The 25,402-nt window shown below is 42.3% G+C and overlaps 2 protein-coding genes across 9 annotated transcripts in view; both read right to left on the bottom strand.

The window, feature by feature from the left end:
* The window catches only part of Fhip1a (FHF complex subunit HOOK interacting protein 1A), a 252,082-nt gene extending 229,997 nt beyond the window's left edge, over window positions 1-22,085 (bottom strand). For 2 of the 4 annotated variants that reach the window (XM_085835794.1, XM_085835795.1), the window contains exon 1: window positions 21,811-22,085. The gene's annotated coding sequence lies outside the window, so the exon portion shown is untranslated. The remainder of the gene's footprint in view (window positions 1-21,810) is intronic. The other 2 variants (XM_085835796.1, XM_021158436.3) reach the window with 2 other exon arrangements.
* On the bottom strand, window positions 1,327-22,085 carry LOC110291630 (UDP-N-acetylglucosamine transferase subunit ALG13). Of its 5 annotated transcripts, none has more exons than XM_085835797.1 (4): window positions 21,811-22,084; window positions 19,649-20,090; window positions 7,797-7,902; window positions 1,327-4,230 (listed from the first exon to the last, which is right to left on the bottom strand). In XM_085835797.1, the coding sequence occupies exons 3-4, from the start codon at window positions 7,810-7,812 to the stop codon at window positions 3,707-3,709; spliced, it is 540 nt and encodes a 179-aa protein (XP_085691923.1). In that variant the 5' UTR covers window positions 7,813-7,902; window positions 19,649-20,090; window positions 21,811-22,084; the 3' UTR covers window positions 1,327-3,706. The 5 variants fall into 5 exon arrangements, with proteins under 5 accessions (XP_085691923.1, XP_085691924.1, XP_085691926.1 ...); XM_085835798.1 differs by lacking the exon at window positions 21,811-22,084 and adding an exon at window positions 20,586-20,731; XM_085835800.1 differs by lacking the exon at window positions 7,797-7,902.
* Window positions 22,086-25,402: the final 3,317 nt, after the last annotated feature.

The raw sequence follows: 25,402 nt of genomic DNA, 5'->3' as shown, positions 1-25,402 counted from the left end.
AACAGTAAAAGCATAGACATTTTAAGGTCAGTTTTTTCAATCAGTGTTCTACATCGTATTTATGGTATTTCTGTATCATATTTTAGATGGCAAATAAATGCATAAAAATAATAAACAAAACTCAGCATCTCCCTTTATGTAAACATGAGTTCCTGAGAAATTGTGCTGTGCTTCGGTAATAAAACAATGCATACCTTCAGAAATATTATGGAATAAATATTTCTTCCATGCACAAAAGCATTTATTAAAAATGCAAAACAAATCAAGTGAAAGGGAACTGCTCTGTTTCCATACTTCATTTCTCTTTTATTGCTGGGTCCATAAACCGGGTAACTTTATAATTCTGAAATGATGGCACAGCTGAGATCTAATAATCACTATTAAGTTCCACAATAAACTGTTTAGTAAGCATCTACACTGCCCACAAAGCCTGCGAAGATTTAGGGCTAAGCCTTGACTTACAGGGAAAAATCTTTCTTATATCTTTAGTCCTCTGATATGCCATCTCTGATTCCCACCCTCCAGAAAATACAGACTTCCCATAAATGCAGCTTCTCTGTAAATATGGTTCACAGTGTCAGCAATGGTTGGTAAATAAAAATTACAGGAAGTCATTATTTTGAATTAAGCTACTGAAAAGACGAAGCTAAAAACCAAAATGGAGTCACTTACATTGTAGCTCCCAATCACTAAGCTTGGTCGGGGCTGTTTGTCTGAACAGGACTGTTTGTTTGACTATCCAACAAAACAGGATTAGAGATTAGCACTCCAATCTCCCAAATGGGCCAGTTTCAAATGGTATGATAATGAATTTCCTTTGGTTTTAATCCTTATGCAAAAGAAGGAACCTGCAATAACTACTGCTAACTGACCAGTTCTCAGATCTGTTTCTGCTTCAGGGAAAGAAACCTTGACATGAACAGTCAGCTCCGTTATTCTGTTCCTTTCTTTAAGTTCTTTTCTTCTCTAAAACCAATCTCCCTTCCTTGGACAATCAAATACATTCTGTTTTACATAATGAAGAATGAAGAGTTGCTCAGTCCAAGATTTGAAGATAAAGCTGATTCAAGGATGATAACTATCACATGTTCTCATTCATATGGGAAAGATAGATAGATAGATAGATAGATAGATAGATAGATAGATAGTTGATCTCACAAAAGACAATAGAATTGTGATTACCAAGGAATAGGAAGGGCAGGGGCAACTGCATGGAGACATATTTGGTACCAAAATTTAGTTGGATTGAAGAACCAACAAAGTGAGGACTCCCCCACATTCTGACTCAGGAGAGGCGACACCCCAAATGACTCACAAGAAACAGCCTTGATGCAAACCTCAAGAAGACTTTTTATTCCAGGTGTGCTCTGGGGGCCACAGTCATACACCACACAGGGGTAGAGGACCATGGACCATTGGCGTTATTGGAAAATGTCAAAAATACCAGTTAAAAATCACAAGGGGAAACTCCCTGCTTCTCAAGATTGTTCTCAAGATTTTAATCTAACTTTTGTGGTGGTTAACCTACATTTTTGGTGCTAGGGAGTCTGAAATTTTCCTGGTTTTTCAGGATAAGAGGAATGTGTAGACTATAGCAATGTAGGGTAGCTAGAGTTTACAACTTACATAAAACATATAATAAGAAAAGAGTTCAAAGACTTCCTTACATGAAAACATGATTGAGAAATGTTTGACATGAAAATGCTAACTACCCTGATATGATCAGCACACACATTATACATTCATGTATTCCCAGAACTTAAAAAACTGACATGGAAAGATTTTGAGTTAAAGTCTAGCCTGGACTACATAGCAAGCCCTGTCTCTAATCAATTAACTGGCTAATTAACTAATTAGATGAGAAACAAATCCAATTAAGATTATTAACTGAAATTATTGGAACTTTTATCCTTTGACAGAACATAGTAAGTTCAAAATGTAGTCAGACATGCTAGCAATTGAAAACATGTGCAACACATCTAAAAACTAGGAGTAATTTGATAATCAGAACTGGAGGAAGGAAAGCATGAACTGTTTACACTGAACCTGCACTGGCTACACACAAGAGGAGCAGGGTAAAGTGAGTTGAAGATGGTGGGGGTGGGACTTGATGACAATTTGTAAGGAGTACTGCTACTTCTGAGCTGATTGAGGTCCACTATATGGATAGGTTCCATGTACACAAGGTGCAGTGGTACCTACAGCTCCAGTATTTATCCACAAGTGCAGCCCTGCCATGCTAGCTGACTAACTCCCCTTATCCCTGTCCCCATCCTTTAGATCTTATATTTAAACTTTGGCCCATTCAGAATGTTTTTCTTAGACGGCATAAACTTATACAAAGCAGTGTGTACAGCAACTCGGCATGAACAGAGGGAAACGGGAATGTTACTGTTCTCAGGTAAACGCCAAATAGACCATCCACATTCTAATTCTGGGAACAAAAACAAAACAAAATCTCTAACTTTGAGATTTTCCAACAACAGTTTATAACACCCACAAAATGCAGTTTTTGATTTGAAAGAAATTCAATATGGAAATTAGCAAGAAAAGCATGTAAGTCAATAATATGACTTCTTTTTTTACGTGTTATATTTTCAGATGTATTCTCTATTCTTTAAGGCATTGTTAAGATCATCACATTTTACCTACATATCTGCATGAACTCATATGAATGTAGGCATGTGTCCTGTGCTGAGCTGGTGGCGGTAACAGGAAAACCCCAGGCTCTATGCCTACTTTTTACCTCGATTGGTAACAGATCTCTTTTTATCATTCACTAGGCTGCTTAGTCCAGTGTCTTCCAGGGATTCTGTCTACATCTACCGATATCATCATCGGCACAGGGGTTTTAAATACACACTGCCATGCCTAACATTTATCCTAACGATGCAAATTCAGGTTGTCACACTGATAGAGCAGGAACTTTTCTCACTGAACTTTCTCTCAGCCCTTTTCCAGTTTAGAGAAGCAACTATTACCAGGAATGGTGGCATATGCCTGTAGTCCCAGCACCTTCTGAAGGGTCAGAAGTTCAAAAGGCGAACATATCTACTTTATTCTTCAGGATAAAAGTAGTTACTCCAGCAATTACTTTGATCTTTCTCAAATTAACTACTAGCTTCTATAAAGTAAACCCATTTTTTTTCCTTCTTAATACAAAAAAAATGTTGTCTCTCGAGATTAAGGTCCTACAAATGCTGATTTTTCTCACCAAAATGTTACATTGTTAGCATGTTCAAAATAACATATTATTAACATTTTTAAATTTTTTTTGGCTTTGTGGTTTGGGTTTGGTTGTTGGAGGCAGGGTTTCTCTAGGTAGCCCTGGCTGTCCTGGAACTCGATGTGTAGACCAGAATGGCCTTGAACTCACAGAGATAGCACCTGCTTCTGGCTCTCAAGGGCTAGAATTAAAGGCATGCGCCACCACTGCCCAGCTTTTGCTTTTTTGAAATTTTAAGACAAATCTGAAGGCTATGTTTTCAAAGTTAGGACTCGCTACATATTCCAAGTTAGGGAAACCTCAAACATTTACTAAAATTAGGATCTAGACCCAGCTGGAATGTTTATGCCACAAAATCCCTTATATTTTTATAGTAAATATATTGATTTATATTGTTCTACAAATACATGTCATCAACTTATTTCTGATTTAATCATATTCCACGAACTGGATTTAGGGGTATTTTAAAGTATTGAGAGCTTATTTTTGTAATCCAACAACTTTATCCAAAAATGCAGAAAATTTCTCTGGCTGTCCAGGAGGATAACATTTCAACGTTGATAAGTCCATTGACTGTAACAGCTCAGGAAGCATGCTGCAGGTACAGTAGAAGAGATGGCCTTCTTTGTGCAACTGCTTTGCCAGTTCAAACTGATGATTGTTCATTAACTTTTCATTTACAACTACCACAAGTGGTTTGCCTTTCTCCAGACTCTCCAAACAGCTTCCTGCACCTGCATGGCTAATGACAAGGTTGGCTTGCTGAAGGTCTTCTTTCAAAGAGTCCTTATATCTGTAAACATCCAGAGTGAATGACTCAGTACTGAATGGCTCAGGTACCACAGTGCCTCTACCAATTTGGAGGACAAGTTGGTTGTAACCCAGATTCTTGAGGATCTGAACGCTATCGTGGGCAACCACTCGAGCGATGAGGTCATCGAAACTGGTGGTCCCGACGGTCACAAATACTCTCTTCATCGCAGGTTCCAGATATAATATGACTTCTAAAGGCAAAATGCACTTTTAAATATGCTGCTTTTGGTAATCTACGTCTCAACCTAGGCATTATTTAAAGAAATTTAAATACATATGAATTTCTATCCCCCCCCCCCCAAAAAAAACCTCACTATGACACTAAAGCATGGGTGAAATAAGTTAGCGGTTAGCCATACCATCTGGCCCATTACCATGATTTATAACATGTATGCTTAAGCCTGCATTAAGCATGCAGTGATATTTTTCTAAAAACCCACTATACTTCTGATCTGCCACAATCTCTCTTGGAGAAAGGCTGTACTCTATGCACTGTGATTATATTCAAATCCTACCTTGAAATCTTTCCAACAGGAATGAGGAAGGAAAATTACAAAATTCTCAGCAGTTTTGATTTTGACAAAAAAACAGTTAACTAGACTTAGATGAGGGCTTAAGATCTCAAGGCTTCTACCACTGTGGAGCTACAGAGAAGAGTAATTTACAGAAAGCCTGAACCACTGCTGAGCTGCCGGGGGGATGTGCTCGCTGTGCCAAGGTAAGGTTTGCCTGGACATCTCATGCTCTCATTAAAACAGCTGAAATGAGTGTCACTCCCTAAAATAAAACTGTTTACCTGATCGCCATCCTATACACAGAACGAAGATATCTCAACAAGAGTTCACATATAACCATGCCATGTTGTACACGGACCACTTTTTAACAAATTTAGAAGAAGAAAAATTGGGATTAGCTAAACCCTAGAGCATTTACAATTTCTGAATTCCAAGTGAAGGGATTTTCATTAATCTTTTACTTTTTAGAAGGGTATGCACACATGCACACGCACACACAAAGTATTTCCAAAAATCTACCAAGAACTGGGAGGATTAATAATGCTATTAAAAATCTCATATTTGTCTTTTATAAACAGGAAAAATGAAGCACACATAAACTACAGACACTAGTGTAGTGAAGACCACCACCTAGTTCCCAAGTTAACAGTGCTAGCTATCCTTACTCCACCCATGATAACCTTCCTCCCCACTTCTTAGCCTTATTAGATTGTTTTAAAGCAAACATTCAATAGCCAGTACTCCAAACTAAAGGCAACTTCCTATATATCCATTTCATAATGCTGTTATCATTCCCTGAAAAATACTTATAGTCCACTAATTTATCTACAATCTAGTCAGAGCTTGAATTTTGCAAGTTGCCTCATAATTTTATTTTTATGACTTCATACATACTTACTCTCTTCAAACCAACAGCCAAGCATAGTTGCTGTATCTCCTATTTAATAATACTGGCTACTGATTAAACAAACCGAGTAATGTGTCTAATAGAGACTTCCACAGTCCACATTAATTCAAGAATTAAATCTTTGGGGGTTGGAGAGATCGTTCAGTGGTTAAGAGCACTCGTTCCTCTGCCGGAGGACTTGGGTTCAATTCCCAGAATCCATATCACAGCTCACAACCAGCCATCTATAACCAGTTTGGGGATCTGACGCCCTGTTCTGTCCCCTGCAGGACTAAGCACACACATGCCGCAGAGACATATATGGACTTAAAGATTTTTTTTTTTAAGTTTAAATTTTAAATCTCCAGATTGTTTATCATAATCCTCTTTTGTCCCCTGTTCTTAAAAAACATGGTCGGAATCATATTGAGTTCTTTATCAAGAAACTTCAAAGGTGCCTCTATTTCTTACTAAATTAGAAGGCGTGTCACGCTCTCTTCTTTCTTTTGTAATGATAAGATTGATCAGTGGTGGGTGTGGTGACGCACACCTTTAATCCCAGCACTTGAGAGGCAAAGACAGGCGGGTTTCTGAGTTCGCGGCCAGCCTGGTCTACAAAGTGAGTTCCAGAACAGCCAGGGCTATACAGAGAAACCCTGTCTCGAAAAACCAAAAAAAAAAAAAAAAAAAAAAAAAAAAAATTGATCAGTGGAGCCAAGGTTTTTACCCAACATCACATACAGAGTTCCCCATGAGCCACTGGCCTAATTGCTTCCCTTGCTTGGAAGGAGAAAGGGAGTTGCTGGGGAGTGATTTGTGGGGCTTAATGACTTTAGCAGCAGCTGATGGTCATCCCTAGACCTGCTAGTTCATTAGCGGTAACAGGTGCTAACGATTTATACCTATCTTTCATTCTACAGTTATCAGGTAGAATTGCTTTCAAAGCAGGATTATATCTGACTAGTCTTTTTGGTTACTCTGAAGTAGGGTGTTGGGTTTTTCTTTTGTTTAGGAGGTTTAGAGTTTGGGTTTTTTGTTTTTTGCATGTCTTTGGTTTTTGATTGAGACAAGGTCTTATGCAGTAGCCAAGGATGGTTAAAATTTATGGCCATCCTTCTGCCTCAGCTTCCCAAATGAGCCACCACACTCAGCTAGAGGTTTCCGTTATTTATTTTGTATTGTTTGCTTGTTTACCAGGAAGAGAAGATGGCACATGGTCTACAGTGTCACAGTATTTAGCATCTAAGACAGTGCCAAGATGTACATCTGCCTCTTGATTACTAAAATTACTTCATCTACAGTCAGTGAGCACAACTTCTCAACATACTTTTGACATAACCCCTTGGGTAATATTTTAATTAGTTGGCCTGCAACATAAAACCTATATTAACAATAAAAGCCCAGATCCAGTATGACTATGATGATTCGTTAACAGTCTCTGGGTTTCTATCCTATCACTCTGCAGGGAACTCTTCAACCAAACACTTGAGATCATCCATTCTGTTCCTACCCTGTCCTGTTTGCCTAACATAAGCCACCTTCTTCTGCACCTGTGCCCTTGGCTCGACATCCTATATCCACTCTCCTTGCAAATAGCTCAAGCTCCATTTCCCCTCTCAGGAGTAAACACACCTTGGGCTCTTGCTATCCAACTTCCTTCTTTTCCCCTGAGATTGAACAATCCTTCTTTTAAAACCAAGCCCCTCTTCCATGGTCCATTAGAATTTCTAGACAAGTCTGACAATGACTGGGTAATCTCTACCCCAGAGCACAAGACAGGAGTTAACACTCAAGCAAGGGCAACCAGAACCGTTGCTGAGACGTCTGAGAATTCAGACAGTCGAGTCCTCTTCCTGGGTGATTTTTGGCTTCCTACAGCCACATCCTGAGCTGTGTGAAGAAAGCAGATGTGAAGTGGGATAGAGATGTGAGGCAGAGAGTACATGCAGTATAGGACTATCCAGCTTGGGTTTCTTTGAGACCTACCTCACTACTCCCCACACTTTTGTCCTATGAACCAATGACTGCCCCTCAACAACACGAGATGAAGGAGTTTTAATACAGCCCTCACCATGAATCTGAAGATTCTGACCATCTTTCCAGTTTCTTTTGTCTAATTTTCTGTGTGTTAGATATGAATTTGTCACTGTCTTTCGTAGCTCTGCAGACATAGCTTATTCATCTATTGAACCACTTTCAGAGTCCTTGGAAAAGTGCTAAATAGATAAATCTTTAGCATGTAAGTAGCAATAGCATGTATTAATTATTCCCCTGCTATTAAGCACTTTATATACATATGCTATGTTATATAAATTTATATAAACCTCAAAGAAACTTCCAAAGTTGGCATTATTACCTCCTCTTTCTCCCATGCCCTTTTTGTGGTGCTGGGGTTCAAATTCAGTGCCTCACCCATGCTAGGCAAGCACTCTTCTCACGATTCCCCTCAGCCTACGGAATAGCTGGAATTACAGATAAACACCATTGCATTTTATAGATGAGTCTCTGTTTTGTAGATGAATAAGTAAAGAGTCATCAAAGAAAAGTAGCTTATCCATTTACTAATTAGTAAATTATACACTAATTAATAAAAAGATCAAGGATTTGAACCATATTCACATTCAGACTGCATCCTCTTTCCATTGCACTCACATGGCCTCACATATTACTGTTAATTAATTTACCAGAAGGCATAACTAGTCAAAGACAACCACCTAACAAGTTGATTTCCACTGACCCCAAAGTATATGCTCTTCCATCATTAAAAAAATATTAATAAGTTAATGCATAAATAAATGAGCTATGTGAAAATAGGTCTCTTGAAAAAGTTATAATACAATTTCTTCAAAATTGCTGCTGGCAACCTGAAGACTAAGTGCTGGCACTTCTCTTAAAGTAATGGGTAAAAGGAATGAATATTTAAGATCACTCTGTCAGAACAAGTTGTATACAACTCCCCTGGCAGTGATATTTCAAAACGGCAAAAAGAGATTTGTGAGCACCTGTCAATGTATGACACGCCTACAGCTCTCCACTAGCTCAGAGGAATACCCCCGTGTCATCCGTACACACTAATCGTTATTGAGCACTCCCATGGCCAAGAGGCAAGAAGAGGAAGCCTTTAGGAGGAAAATAGCTTCCTCTTCAGAGGAAAACCAAGAAGGACAAGGACGTCAGGGAAGACAATTTATTGACAAAGAACCTGAATGTCACTAGTTCTAATCCCCATTCAGTCCCGTCCTTCTGCTGGGCCTCTTTAGATCCCGGCCTATGGTCTGATCATTGCTCAGTAGGACAGCAGGGAGTTCATGGTAACAAAGCAACCTGTGGAACAACCTTTTCCAGCATGGAGCTAAGGGACTTCCGTTACAAGGCATCCCTAAATGTCCATTGGCGGTCTTCCCTTCCTTTCTCATTTTCCTCACTTTAGTTGAAGGCCTTCCTACCAGAAAGCCAATGCCTGCCATATATCCCACTCTCAGAGGGAGTTGATGACTGCCCCTACGAGGCCAGAAAATGCAGACAAAGAGCCACACTCCTGCATTGATGTGGTTACAGCAGAGCCCTGGCATCGAGGTAGAGGAATATTCCCTGATAGCAAAAGGGTCTGCCAACTTGAAGGCTTTGATGAAAGGCAAGCCATATAAAGAATATCATCACTACCACAGACTCAATAAATATCTCAGGTAAGATCATATATGTGAAAGGACTATGTAAACTTCTAGGAAAATGTAAAATAACTTTGGTTCTCAGTATGGCTATTCCTAAGATAAAGACCTGAGAAGCAGGCCGGATGGACACGCATGCACACATACACAAACATAAGTCTAAAGAGAAGGGTGTGTTAGCTCTACTCATCACTGTGACAAATTACCTAACATAAACAACTCAAGGGAGGAAGGGTGTGTTTTGACTCATTGTTTCAAATGTTTGTGTCCGTGGTGACTTGGTCCATGACGTTGGTCACAACCTAATGTAGCATGAGCTACATGGCAGAGGAACTTCTTCCCTTCATGATAATTATAAAGATGAGACTGAAACAGGAAGGGGCCAAGGACCGGGTGTGACCTGCTTCCTTATGTCCTAAAGTTTCTACCACCTCCCAACATAGAAGCCTGAGACAGTGCTGACACTTCAATACAGTCATCTGTTCAGACATTTCACATTCAAACTGTAATGAGTTTTGAGCAGCAAGAAGAAAAAAAGTGATTTCAGAGGGTGCAACAGAAAGCATAAACCACAAAGATGTTCAGAGGTTAAGGGCCTTGGACCAGCAACTTCCCCCCTCATTCAATTAATAAACATTTCCTGAGTGCTGGACCACTGGTCTATGACTTGAGATATAAAGCCAGCTTAGCCAAAGCTAATAGAGAGTGATATCTGCCCTTCATAGAGGACAGAAATTTACATTCTTATTAGAGGAGACTCAATAAACAAAAGATATAACTAAGCCAGCTATGCTAGGTTTAAAATGAGCACAGGAGAACAGAGCAACAGAGATTAAAAGCACAGAGGCTGAGCCATATTTTGAACTTAAATACCAGCCAGAGATAAGAATGAGATCAAGTTTCCAGTGGTGATTCTCTAAAACTACATCCCACAGTAGAAAAATAATGAACATCCCACTGTGCTGAGATGGATTGCCATAGAATTAGACATATACAAACTTCCTAAGAACATGCACTTGATTTCCATATTCCGTCTTCACATTTGTTCAAAATTGCTAGCCTGAAGTGTCATCTAATATTTAGGAAAATGGAGAAAGACTCGGGCAGAAGCAGAGCAAAGAGAATTATAAGAGATACAAGAGAAGCCTATGGGACCAAATAGCTTCACACGAGTACCTTGAGAAGACAGATCCAACAGAACTTCAAAGGTTTACTGCATTATCCATTATGTATGTGGGAAGGGTGTACACATGAGTGCAGTCCCCATGGGGACCAGAGGTCAGATGCCCCTGCAGCTGCATGCAGTTCCATGGCTGCCAGGAACAGAACCCATGTCCTCTGTGAGAGCAGTAAGCATCTTACCTGCTGAACTAGCTTTCAGGCCCCTCAACAGGACTATAAACACTACTCAACTTTTTCCCCTCAATAAAGGTTGTGTCTAAGTCAAGAATGGTACATAAGGTCCTTTCTAGAAACAACTTCCAAGAACTGGCAGGTGCACCGTAGAACACAGCACAGGGAAGGGGTTGGGTCTCTTCCAGAACGATTAGACATTTCTGCTATGATTTCAAGATCAGGAGGGTAAAGGGGATCATGTAAGCCCTTCATCTACCTTTGCTTCCCTCAGTACTTAGAAAATAATCATAGTAGGTAAATATAAACTGGCCATATACTAAGTAAAAAAGTGGCAGGCCCAGAACAGTGAGGGTTTGTGAGCTGTAGTGATATATACACTGAAGCCTCTGTGGCCCACTTTGAGTGACATGCTTGAGAAAAGCCTCTAGTATGTTTGAGTAGAAGCTGAGGAATTGTTTTGAGACCATTTGAACCTTGAGGAAATGCTGTCTGTCTAGAGAATCTGCACATGGCGCTACATAAGAACATGTGACTGCACTGCCCTTGCTCCTAAGCCACTCCTGGCAAACCTGGAGTTCTTACTTCCAATTCTGGCTAGCCATGGTCAAAGGGACTGAGATCTGTATGGGTCGTCTGCTCTCACAGGCAGCAAGGGCAAGATAACCGTGGTATTTGGAACCTTTCCCAGCCCCAATTAACCTTGTATGATGTTTGAATAAAGTAACTGGAGTGAGCTACCTGGCTGTCAGTCTTTTCCAAGAAGACTAAACCACTCTGCTCCTTTGAGAAATGAAGGCTTAGCATCTCGGTGAGCTTCTCTCCCTCTGTTGCAGCACCTATGACCAACATCCATCAATACTGAGGATAGAATTTGGTTTCAGTCCTTAAAGAGTTTATACCACAGCCGGAAAAAGGGACAAACACTTCAAAGATACATGGCCAGGTTCCTAAGATGACAGCAGAGAACTGAGACGCATAGCATTGCCTCACAGAGACAGCCAAGCAAGAATGAATGGGGAACAGGGTGCTGAACCAGGCTTTAGGAATGTGCACTCTTGACGTACCTAGAAAGAGCAAAGACTGAGCCTAGAAGGGGAGGAAGGAGGAAAGAGATATAGTGGGTGCAGGAATGAGGAAGAGACAAGCACAGACTCCAAGCAGAGCATCTGCACAGGCATCAGGTCACAGAGGCCCCTGTCAGTCAGGGGGTTAGAGAAATACACCCAGGAGAAGAGATGACAGGTGAAGATGATGAAGATGGAGATAAGTAACATGGAAAGGACGAGATGGAGATGGAGGTAGGGGTAGAGATGATGGAAGAGAGAGATGGGGAAATAAAGATGAAGATGGGAGAGATGGAGATGATGGTGATGAAGAGGGAGAGGAACAAAAAGGGAGGGAGGGAGGGAGGGAGGGAGGGAGGGAGGGAGAGCAGAGGAGCTTTATAAACAGATTTATTATTAGGAATTAATAATGTGACTGTAGATGCTAAGAAGTCCCAAGGTGTGCTGTTGGAAAGTTGGAAGAAAAGTAATAATAAGTTCTCATTTGGGCCCAAACCTTAAAGCAGAAGACCTAAACCTAAACTCAATAGGCAGGGAAGGAATACACAAGGAATCACAGGCATCCAGTAAGAGGGAACAAGCCCGTACTGCCTCAACCTTCTGTTCAGTCTAAGTGACTGAGCCCCACCTACATCAAGGAGAGAAATCTGTATTACTACACCTACCAACTCCGAATTTAACACTCTCATGGACACACCCAGGATGAGTACTGGACACCCTGGTGTTGCCTAAGGAAGCTGGCATGTCAACAAGCCATCACGCCTTGAACTGAGTCATTACCTGGTGGGCAATGAGGGCCATGGCTGGAAACAGGAGCAAAGATACACATTAGCAAATTAAGCTGACCTTGATATGGAAGTGGGAGATGAGGGGGAAAGCTAACCAGTTTTTGTAAGACAAAAACTAAATATAATTATCTATGCAATAAGACGCTGCAACCGACGATGAACGACAAACATTTCTATGTTCTCCTCCTAGGAAGAACTCTGATAGGAGATTAAGATGCAGGGGTCATTACTTGGGTTGTGCTGAATCATAGCATGTTGTGCTGTGCTGTGTTCCACTGCATGGCTCTGCATTGCAGTGTAGTGCACATATTTTGAGATAGGGTCTTGCTATGAAGCCAGTCTGGCCTTGAACTCGCTCCTCCTGCCTCAGTCTTCAATGCTAGGATTACGGTATACATTCCACTTCCAGGTCTCCATAGTTTAGTGTGATATCAGGATCTGCATGCAGAACTATAAGGAAGAACTAGAAAAGAGAGCCCAGGATTCCAAAGGTCAGCAATAAAGATACAAATTTAGGAAGAAAGTCTAGGTGAGTGAGAGCTGACCCAGTCTGACAGAGGCTGGAGGACCAGAGGGAGGAGCCAGGCAGGCTGAGTCAGCAAACACTGCCACCCCTAATCAGTCTATGACTCACTGTGAAGGAATGACCACTCCTTAGTGACTCTCCAGTCCTAAAACTAGTCAAGAGAGGATTATGTTAAGGGAAAAAAAGGATGGGCCAACTCAACCACTTCCCAACTGCTAGACGCTGATTCTTTCTATCCAAAGCAACAGAGCCATGCCAAGTCCTAGGCAGTCAAATGTCCAAGGAGCAACTTGAGAGGAAAACTCATATAGCTGGCAGGAAACAAACATTACCAATTGAGTTTGGGCTTTGAGTTCAGATTTTTGACTTAAGGTGGGGAGGAGATGGGCAATGGGTCTCACATGTGGCCCAGGCTAGCCCACTATATAGCCCAAGCTAGCCTCAAACTTGCAGCAATTATCTAGCCCTAGAGTCTCCTGTGCCAAATTATAGATATGGCCACCACAGCTGGTTGAGGTTTTTATTACGTTAAATAGGTAAATATCAAATACTTTTATGTTTCCTCAGGCAAATAAAAATTAATAAAAATTCTATTGTCAGATTTCTCATAAGCATTTAAACTACTATATCCTGCCTTTAAAATAAGACAAAAATGCAAATACCTTGTAGCATATAGAGAGAGTTTTAAAATATTCAACATATCAAAAATGCTAGAGTTATAGAATAGACAATAATCAGAATAATATATTAGATGTGTTGTATTTCCCCACAAAAATTCAAAACAAGTATATATGCAAATTATTAAGTCTACATGTGAGAAATGTTTATTAAAATGTTTTCATACAGAAAACCAGGAGCTAGGAAGATGGTTCAGTAGGTAAAGGGCTTCCATGAAAACATGAGGACATGGTCAGAAAACACCCAGAGAAACACCAGGGATGCTAGCACACACTTGTGATCCCAGTGCCTGGGAGGCAGAGATAAGAGGAGCCTGGGGCTCACTGGATGCTCTGTGAGCTGCAGGCTGATGACAGACCTGTCTCAAAGGAGGAGGTTGGTATTGTTAAAGGTGACCTCCAAGATTGTCCTCTTGCACCAATATATATATGTGTATATATATATGTATACATATACACACACACACACACACACACACACACACACATATATATATATATATATATATATATATTTCAGATTTAAAAAAAAATCAAAGCCTGGCATGGCAGTGCCCACCTGTAAACCCAGCACTTGGGAGGTGAATACAGAAGAATCAGGGGTTCAAGGTTAAACTTAGTTACATAGCATGTTTGAGGCCACCCTGGGCTCACATGAGGCCCTGTCTCAAAAAAGAAAAAAAAAAAAGGAAGAAGAAATATTTGGTAATAAATATGCAGAAAACACAAAAAGTTTTCTGTTAAATGATCTTCAAACAATATATTTTAAAACTTAAGAAATCACTGTATTATGAATGTATGTGTCTTAGTTAGGGTTTTACTGCTGTGAACAGATACCAGGACCAAGGCAAGTCTTATAAAAAGCAACATTTAATTGGGGCTGGCTTACAGGTTCAGAGGTTCAGTCCATTATCATCAAGGTTGGAGCATAGCAGTATCCAGGCAGGCATGGTGCAGGAGGAGCTGAGAGTTCTATGTCTTCATCCAAATGCTGCTAGTGGAAGACTGACTTCCAGGCAACTAGGGTGAGGACCTTATACCCACACCCACAGTGACACACCCATTCCAACCAGGTCACACCTATTCCAACAAGGCCACACCTTCAGATGGTGCCACTCCCTGGTCCAAGGATATACAAACCATCACATTCCACTCCCTGGTCCCCATAGACTTGTTAAAAAACATGAGTCTATGGGGCCATACTTAAACATAGCATAATGCAAAATGCATTTAGTGCAACTTTCAAAGTCCTTATAGTCTATAGCAGTTGCAACAATGTTAAAAGTCCAAAGTTCAAGGTCTCTTCTGAGATTCATTCAACTTAATTAACTGTAATCCCCAAAGCAAGGCAGGAAACCAGCTGGGCAAACTCCAAACTCTGCATCTCCATGGCTGATGTCAAAGTGGTCTTCAGATCTCCACTCCTTTTTCATCTTTTTTGACTGCAACAAACTGCTTCCTCCTGGGCTGGTTCCACTCCCTGTTAGCAGCTTTCCTCAGCATGTATCCCATGGCTCTGGCATCTTTAACATCTTTGAGTCTCCAAGGCAATTTCAATGTTACAGCTTCTTGTTTCAGTGTCTGGGATTCCACTTGATCTTTTGGACTCCTCCTAAGGGCTGGCATCACTTCTCCATCTCTGTCCTCTGTAGCACTCTATGCTCAGGTTGATCCACTCCATTACGGCTGCTGTTCTTGGTGATCATCCCATGGTACTGACATCTCCAATACACTGGGGTGTTCCACTCCAACAAGGCTTCACCAATAGCCTCTCATAGGCTCTCTTCAGGGTGCCAAGCCTCAAATCCTTTGCATGACCCCTTCAATCCTGGGCCATCAACTACAGCTGAGGCTTCACCTTCTCCAATGGGCTTCCCTGGCCTCTCACAGTGCTAAGCCTCAGCTTCTCTCCATGATCCCTTCATTCCTTCACAAGCAGTACCACCTGAGTGACTCTTACACATTACCAAGTCCAGCCACAGCATGAGGTACAACCTTGGGTATCTCTGAAACACAGCTTCTTTGTGCTCCCAGAAAACAATTTCCAGAAGATTTCACCTCAACGATGCTGGTCTCTTCTTAATCACCGCTAATTCCTTAGCTCCAGCTAACCAGCATCAATTTTCCCAGTAGTTCCTTCCATTCTTAACTCTAGAGCCAGAGCCACGTGGCTGAAGCTGCCGAGTTCTGCTGCTTACAGGAACTAGAACATGATCCCCTTGTACTATTATATTATCATTAGCTTTATGTTTTCTAAATCCTTCACTGCCTAAGCTTGGCTATCCTGGTTCTTGCTCTGTAGATTGACCTTGAATGCAGAGATCAGTATTCGATTAAAGGTGTGTACCACCATGCCTGGATCTAATTAAGCTGGGTAGAATCTTGCCCCAAGGTCCCACTCCCTTAATCTGTTATCTCCTAGAACACAAGATTTTGCTCCATTTCACTTCCTGGTACTCCTTTAATATTCGAACAATTTATTTTATATTTTGCCTTTCTAAGCTTGCTATGCTTGTTCAAACTTCTCTTTGTGAGACTTAACCAGAGAACAAAATCTCTGCTGGGCTTTTTTGAAACTTCTTTTGTCAATGCAATTAATCCAAGTCTCTTCACCTTAGCCTCAGGCAAACTTTTCAGACAAGGGCAAAAAGTAGCCACACTCTTCACCAAAATACTACAAAACCAGTCTTTATGCCACATTCTGAAATTCTTCTCCTTTGAAATCTCTTGGGCCAGGTCAACACAGTTCAAATTACTCCCAGCAACAAAGTCTTCCATATTCCTACTAGGATGACCCATTAAGCCCCATTTAAAGCATTCCACTGCTTTCCAAATCCAAAGTCCCAAAATCCACATTCTTTCAAATAAAAGCATGGTCAGGCCTATCACAGCAATACCCCACTCCTGGTACCAATTTGTCTTAGTTAGGGTTTTACTGCTGTGAACAGATACCAGGACCAAGGCAAGTCTTATAAAAAGCAACATTTAATTGGGGCTGGCTTACAGGTTCAGAGGTTCAGTCCATTATCATCAAGGTTGGAGCATGGCAGTATCCAGGCAGGCATGGTGCAGGAGGAGCTGAGAGTTCTATGTCTTCATCCAAATGCTGCTAGTGGAAGACTGACTTCCAGGCAACTAGGGTGAGGACCTTATACCCACACCCACAGTGACACACCCATTCCAACCAGGTCACACCTATTCCAACAAGGCCACACCTTCAGATGGTGCCACTCCCTGGTCCAAGGATATACAAACCATCACAGTATGTATACATATATGTAGCTATAGAGTATTGTATATACATGTACCTATATGTACATGTACAGCTATAAGGTATGTACTTAGGGAGATCTATATATATATTCTCTCATACTCATTACAACACACTGCCAAGAAAATAAATCTAAAACAGAAAAAAACCCACACAAACAAAACCAAAGGCCCTCATTTTGAGAAATAAAACATACATCTTCAATATAATTAGAGCTGAACTAAATTAAAATATTAATCAACTCCCTTTAGACTTATTTTTATGTTATATGTATGAGAGGTTTGCCTGTATATACACCATATGTGTATGTGTGCCCGGTACCCTAAGTAGTAGAAGTGGCTTTGGAGGCCTTGGAACTAGAGTTACAGATGACTGTGAACTAACATTTGGGTACTTGGAACAGAACCTAAGTCTGCTGGAAGAGCAGTATGTGTTCCTAACCACTGAGCCATCTCTCCTGCCCTTAATCACCTCTTCATGACGATCAATAAAAACTTTCCACAAGAAAACCCTGGAATGTTCTTCCCACTCCTCCCATTTCACATTTTACACACAAACACCATAAACAGAGAGAGAGAGAGAGAGAGAGAGAGAGAGAGAGAGAGAGAGAGAGAGAGAGAGAGAACGAATGAATCCCTGATACTTTCTGCAAGGCCAAATATCCATGGCCAAGAAGTGAACTCTAACAATATAGAGAGAGGAGCCAAAGTGCATTCCCTTGGCGTTCTGCAAACCCTACTGGATCTCTCTCAACTCCTTAATGCCATGTCCTAGTAAAATGTTCTGAAGAAAATGTTGATAAAAGAAACCCTGTGCTTTATAAAGGCTAATTAACAGGTCATTCACCTGCAGAGTAACTTTATGCCTGTTATCCACTCCTCTTTGGGCAAAACATTAAAACCAAAAGAACCTGAAATGTAAGAAAATGAGGTGAACCCCACCCAAGAGCTTTGTGCTACCGTGGCCTCCCCTGCCCTCAGCCTTGTACAGAAAAAAAGTGTTAATGTCACTAAACATTGAAGGGACACTGTTGGAAGTATAAATCAAGAAAAGTTGACATTTTCAGATCAGTGTCTCTTCCATAAACTTTTCCTACAGAAAGCACACACGTGTGCTGTAAAGAATTACAAAAGTGATTTCATGGAAGATATAGGAAACCAGCCAGATTCCTAAGAATAGGAAGCTATTTAAACAGCCCATGATACAGCTACTCAATACCATCCTGAACAACAATGCAAAAAGATACATGGCTCCCTACAAGCACGATCATGGACACCCTTTTAAGATGCATTGTCAAGCGGGGCAGTGGTGGCACATGCCTTTAATCCCAGCACTTGGGAGGCAGAGGCAGGTGGATTTCTGAGTTCTAGGCCAGCCTGGTCTACAGAGTGAGTTCCAGGACAGCCAGGGTTACACAGAGAAACCCTGTCTTGAAAGACCAAAAACAAAACAAAACAAAACAAAACAAAACAAAACAGCATACAAATAGAATAAGGTATTATGTAATATCATAAAATACATAGCCAAGCTCAGCAGACTCTTGCCTAAATTTACCTCTTTACCCTAAATTATATTTTCCTCTACTACAAAAGTCTCTAAAAGACTCTTCAACCTACAGCTATTTCTTCTTATAGTTACTCCAGTGCTTCTTTTTTTTTTTAATTTACTTATTTTTTTTTTTTTGGTTTTTCGAGACAGGGTTTCTCTGTATACCCCTGGCTTTCCTGGAAATCACTCTATAGACCAGGCTGACCTAGAACTCAGAGATCCGCCTGCCTCTGCCTCCCAAGTGCTGGGATTAAAGGCGTGCACCACCACGCCCGGCTACTCCAGTGCTTCTAAAGGACATAATTATTGCTACATTGGGTTGGGCTTGGGGGTTCTGTTGTGGGGGTTTTCCCAGTGATTCTGTGTGTGTGTGTGTGTGTGTGTGTGTGTTTGTAGTGTGTGGTATGTGTGGTGTGTGTGTGCGTGTGGTGTGTGTGGTGTGTGTGTGTGGTGTGTGTGTGTGTGTGTGTGTGTGTGTGTGTGTGTGTGTGTGGTGTGTGTGTGTGTGTGTGTGTGGTGTGTATGTGTGGTGTGTGGTGTGTGGTGTGTGTGTGTGTACATACTCCAGGTGTCCCGTCTCCACAGGAGTTCTCATTGGGGTTAGTAAGGATAAGATCTGGGGCTGGCCACAGACAGCTCAGAGGCTAAGGAAGCTTGAAGAGTGAGCCTACTGAACTGCGCTTCTACACTGAGAACCATGTAAAGGCAGGCTGAGAGAATCAACTCCACAGCACTGCCCTCTGACTTCCACACATGTACCAGGGCACCAATGCGTTCTCTGGCCCTCACTTCTACTCTCTCACACTCAAATAAATAAATAAGTACATTTTGATAAATTCTCATATTGGGCTAGGGAAATAATTTGATCAGCAATGCACTTGCTCTAAGCACCCAGTAAAAAGGCCAGAGATGGTGTCAGTGAACCTGCAATCCCAGTGCTGGAGATAGAGACAGGAAATCCCCTCAGAATTCTGTTCCTACAAGATCCTGTTTCAAAAAATAAGGTGAAGGATACCAAGAAAAACACCTAACATTGTCCTCTGGCTTCCAAAACACACACACCTTCTAATAAATAAATAAATAAATAAATAAATAAATAAATAAATAAATAGAGTAAAATCCCATTTTAACATCCAAAAACTTCATGAATTGTAACAGGGGAAAAAAATCGAAGTCTGCCCCACAAGTCAAAAATCTTAAATTCAAGTCTCAGTGCACTACTATCCCCAGAACCTGGGTATGTCCTAAACAATTCTCTTTTACAACTCTGAGCCTCATCTGTTTTCCTCCTGTGTAGTCTAGGTACGTACGATGTACTGACTGAAAGGTGTTCACGTTACACTGCTTAAATATGGCCGCCTGAAAGCACTTGTCAGTCCTGACACTGTAGAAAGGTTTGTCTCTGTTAGTGTTTTATCCAAGAGATCCGTGAACAAGTTCCTTGGAGTTCTGCTCACTCTTCCAGCACCATTCCTCTACTAACCATGGCTTGGAATTCAGTGAGAATAAAGATGAAGTAGCTGTAAACTGAGCGTCAAAGCCAGAGCCTGAGGGTCTGCCCTTTGGACAGGCCTGTGGACAAGCGCACAGAGAATGAAGCTCAAGTTTCTACGCAGAGATCAGAGATGGTCAGTTTGTAATATTTCCACACAGGAGGGATATTCTTCATCAAATTCTCCTCTTAAAAGCAACAGAGGATGTCACTGGGGAATAGAGTGCTTCCTTGCAAGCACGAGGCACTGACCTTAAAACCTTGTAGAAAAAAAAAAAAAAGTAACATAAGCTAACAATTTTACTCCCCAGCTTCTCTGTTCACCCCCACCTTGCTGCATACATTTGCGCATTTGTTTTTTGGTTTATAGCTATTGACTCTTAGAGTCCTGCTAGGGCAAGAACTTCACAGAAAGAGTTCTGAACCAAACTTAGGAGGTACAGAACCATCTAGCAGTTAGAAACAAGAAAAAGCTAGCTGGGCAGGTGAGCGTAAATGACTACACCACTCTCAACCATTCCAGATCCACCTCAGCAATGCCGGCCTCTCTTGCCCTTCCTCCCATGTAATTTAATCTTACCCCTAAGACTATTAGACAAACGGCTTACAAGACCTCAAACTCAACTCGTATCAAAGCAAAGATGGACAAAATTCTTATCAGTGTCATGAGAAAGAATTTGCTGGTGTTCAAAGAAATCCGTCTTTATCTGAGAAACAAAGCCAACCTGTCTGCCATATTGGACTGAATCTCTCACCCAGTTTCTTTCCCAAGACCACTGACATTATCCAAATGAGGACATTGGCTGGGGTCCATTAGGTCCAGGCAGCTTCACACCAGGTGCATCTTCACACCAGGTGCACAAGAGAGGTCAGGCAGGTACATTAAGGACAGGAAGTCTTCTCCTTGCTAATCAACAGGATAAAGGTGATTAAGCAGGAATTATTTTTCAATGACCTATATAATTTCATCAGAGCTGCTATGGCTATTAGCTGAAAGCAGCTGACTTCCTAATGAGATGAACTTGATAGCAGGGCCCTCCCAGAGCAGCCCACAGAGTAGTAGGCCCCATCTAAAGAAAGCAACAATTGGTCTGCCATATCCCCCCGCCCACCCCACCCCCTTCCTCCTCCTGAGAACAGCCTGTCTTCATTTGGAGCTCTTTTCTCTTAGAGGAGGGGATGTGGTACTCCCTGCGCCTGGATGGCTAGGGCTGCAATACCTGTAGAATGGTTGACACCTGATCTGTCAAGTACAGGAGGCTAAAGCCAACCTGGGCTAATTCTCAGCACCCACTCACAGGAGTCCCAAAACTCCAAGCAAACACAGTAGCTGTCACCACCAACACCTCACCCACCCGAGCTTAAAATAAAACAATAGCTAGCTAACCTCGCAGGAGTGGGGTTAACAAGGGAGCTTTGTTGAAACCAGGGAAAACATGCACACGCACACGCGCACATACATTCATACATACACACTGATAACCATAACTCAAATTCAGTTTCATCAGAGAATTTATGAAATTGAGCAACAGTCACCCAACAATAAATTCCTCACAGCAGGACAGTGCTGCAAGCCCAGTGGCACCGCCTCTGTCTCTGGTGTATGCCAGGAAAGGTTTGGAGAGGAAGACAGAGCCAGATCTCATCGTCCCTGCCAATTATTCCTGGGGGACCCAGGCGCTGCGACCCAAGGGACTGAGAAAAGAGGTGGAGAGCCTGATGACTTCTTCCTCCGTCAAAACAAGCTGGCCTTCTTCTCCCAGGGTTGATACTGAGTAACGTCGCCTGCAGGAGCCCCCAGCGTCCCGGGCAGTCATAGGACTTCAGGCTGGAACCTTCCCAGCCGTCCTACCAGTCCTCTCTCCAAAACCTGCTCCTGCCACCCAGCAGGATGCAGGAAGGAGGTTCTCGGGACAGTCTCTTCCTCCTCCAACACCCTAAAATAAAATAAAAGCAATCCTTCAAGCACAGATTTCTTACCTGCGTGCGGCCGCGGATCCTCCTGCCACGCAGTGTCCCCTCGACAGTCAGAAAGTTTGTGCGGCAGTCCCGGGTGCGGGAGAACAACCGAGCCTCCAGCGCACAGGGCACAACAGAAGACTGAGCCAGCTCCTCCGGGCCTAACACCCAACTCCAGGCGCCCGGGCAGCTGCCCTCGGGCGTCTGGGCGCGGTGACCTCCAGCCCTGGCTTCAACTCAGTCTGAGGACCCGGGGACAAATCACCCAGCTAGAGAAGGTCGGGGCACAACTTTTCTCCAGCACGTCAGCGGGTGACAGAGCTTCGCAGGTCTCGGGCTGGTCCGGAGGAGTCTGGGCGAGGAGGTGGCAGGGGCGGGGCCCAACCTGCCGAGCGACTCAGGGGCCCCGCCCCCAGGGCCTCCACCGCCTCCGACCCCGCCCCCAGCAAGCCCCGCCCTGTCGCCCAGACCCGCCTCCGCCAGGTGCTCTGGAGACTCGGATTGCGCGACTACAGTGCGCACCGGTTTCCTAGGTGAAGAGGGCGGAGCCTCTGCGAGAAAGTTTCCACCGAAACTTGAACTGGAGCGCTGTGGAGGACGCCTCGCCCTTGGGGGCTCGCCTCTCTGGCGAACTTCATCCCTCCTCCCGCGCCACGCCTGACAGGCAGGCACGCCCGGCTGGTTTCTAGGGTTTTCTGAGGAAAGGAAGCTGCACACCGCGACGCGCGGACGTCTTAGATTTCCCACTTCCAGAAGGTTTGAATGCGGAGCCATACGCATCGCCCCACGCGGATTCCCTTCGCCTGGTCTCGTCTTCCTCAGATATTTGAACTTTAACATGACAGGACAGTCCCAGTAGATCTGAGGCAAAAGATGAACGTGATCTCCTTTTACTGGACTGGAAAACTCGCCTGAATGAACAGGAGGCCATTTGGTCCCAGCAAGGAAGCAAGAGTTGCAGTTTTGCAGTTTAGTTTCTTAGGGGTACTTTTAGCCGTTCGGACCTTATTTGTGAGCTTGAGGGTATTGCATAGGTGTGTGTCGTTCATTCACTGGCAACTGTCCCCACTGCCACCCTACCTCCAGCCAAAAAGAAAGGGCTGTTTAACATGAACAGTCCTTGGCAAGGATGAAAGTTCGCGACTCGGAGCTCAGAAGAATGGAGAACAGCAGGGAGGTGGTGGCCCTTTGGCACTGTGTAGTACCTTACCCTCTTCCAGGGCCCAACCCTCGACCTGGGGCGACCTTTGCCTAAGGACTGAGAGCAGCATACCACGCCAGCTCTCCCCTTCAGTCTCCACGCCCTATGTGCTTGGACAGCCTGTCCCGGCTCTGCTTCCTGTACTTTAAATCCCATAGGAGGTATTTGAATCTTGGTTAGCAGCTCTCTTGCTATTTGCATTGCCCTGTGGTTAGTGTGGCTGAAACTTGAATTGAGTCCTCCTCCCAGCGGATGGGGCTACACCACAGTCTGCGAAAACGGATGTGGAGGTTTTCCACCACAGCATCCTACTGGCGCCTCACCAAATCCTGCTTCTGAGGAAGAGTCTTCCTTTGTTCTGCATGAATGACATCCGGAGATAACCAAAATCGGGCAGATCTAGTTTTCTAATTTTCCTTGCACCCATAGCAACTGGATGATACGAACTTCATGCTTTCTCCCACTACCTGTACATCACCACCACCACCACCATGCCCGAATCACCAACTTTCACTTTTGCCGCCTGATAAAAAATGGTTCCTGAATATAAATCGGGGGTGGGGGGGGGCACGGAATAAGAGAGTAGGGTTTTGCGCACAGCAGGTCACAGGTCTGCTCTGCAAATCATTCCTTTACTCAACAAATACCCATTGGGTAACTTTTGTTTGTCAAGCACTCTTGGGGGTGTTGAAGAACAAAAACATTAACAGTCTCAACAATTATAAAGTAAGCATTTTCTCAAATGTCATGAGCACCCACAGTGGTGCACTTTACTGTCAGAAGGCCAAAGCAAATGGGCAATTGATAATGAACTGTGAACCAAAATGAACCTTCCCTCTTTTTAAGTTGATATAAGTATTTTGTTATAGTAATAAAAGGTCAAATAACACAATTAGTAATAGTTAGCCTTTCAAAATAGATTTTTCCTTCCCAGTGTTATTCCTGTATACTCTCTTTGGCTGAACTATATACATAATATTAAGACACTGAAATTAGACTTCTTTAATGAAAAAGCCAAACATTCCTCACTCTTCCTGCTTTTACTCCCATTTGTAAATGCAGTTATATAGTTTTACCTGTGTTTCTAAATTTGTTCTATTTTAAATACCAGAAATTTTCAGTTCAATGTAAAAGGCAAAGTAATGTTCCTCCATTAACAAATTCTGCCGGGCGGTGGTGGCGCACGCCTTTAATCCCAGCACTCGGGAGGCAGAGGCAGATGGATTTCTGAGTTCGAGGCCAGCCTGGTCTACAGAGGGAGTTCCAGGACAGCCAGGGTTACACAGAGAAACCTGTCTCAAAAAAGCAAAAACAAAAACAAAACAAATCCAGACACACTCTCACACAATCTTATTCAAAGAGCTCATTAGATTATCGACCTTAACATCCATATGAAGAAGTAGAAAAACGCCATCATCTCTGACTAAGGACCCTAAAGTGCAGCAAAGAGAAGCATTCTCCTGGGTGCCTTGAAATCTAAACTAAAAGGACAGGAAATTTACTCCATAGAGTAAATGTAAATTTGTATTATCTTCTAGAATTGAGCTCAGTAACAAACACTGTACATCCTGTTAGAATAATAATCATCCTGCCAAGAAATTGTTCTAACAAACAAACAAAACAAAAGGGTTGTTTTTTGATGATTTCAATTCCTATGGAAATAATCAAGTGGTGAGGCTCCACTTCAGACAAGGTAGACTTTTTCTTAAACTCTTCTAGCATCTACGTATCCTGTGCTTGAATCATCATAGCCCAGGCTATCCATTCAAGTTCCAGGCCTATATTTTCCATTTCTGTGACCCTAATCAAATAAATTCAAGTCTTGTGTTTTAACTTTCTCTTTGAAAAGAGGTAATGATTGTATTTATTTCACTGTGTTGTGACAATATATTTTCACTTCTGAACACAGCTCAGACAGTATAATAAGCAGCCACTAAACATTGTGTTTTCAAGGCAATTTCTAGAAATTTATCAAAAGAAATCATTGTAAATATGTATTATTGGTGGGAAAATTTCATAAACAACTCTCCAATAGGAACTAAGTAAGTTTTGTCCTAACTAGATTTAGTCTACCAAATAGTATGCTCTCAGGATTATGTTTTTAAGTACCTTTAGATCTACAATATACTTATGCAAGTTGTTTGGGGTGCTTTCCCTTGGGGGCAGATAGAACCTGGTACAGGATATATTCATAAGAAAACAGGAGGCCTTTTGATGAATTTCATCATTAGCCATAGGTGTATATGGTCATTAAAAAAAAAAAAACTCTGAAGAGCTCCAGGCTAAAATGTTAACATCAATCACCTTGAAGTACCAGGAGAGCGAGAGATTTTCTTCTTTATATTTACCTTCCTTTTCCCAACTTTCTATAATGAGCATGTATTGCTTTTATAAGATAATTTTATTCTGGGA

This window comes from Mus caroli, unplaced genomic scaffold (genome assembly GCF_978045245.1).
Source record: "Mus caroli unplaced genomic scaffold, Mus_caroli_1 scaffold_3, whole genome shotgun sequence".
NCBI classification, from domain to species: domain Eukaryota; kingdom Metazoa; phylum Chordata; class Mammalia; order Rodentia; family Muridae; genus Mus; species Mus caroli.
The sequence above is the reverse complement of the archived record's forward strand: the minus strand, read 5'-3'. Positions and strand labels throughout refer to the sequence as shown.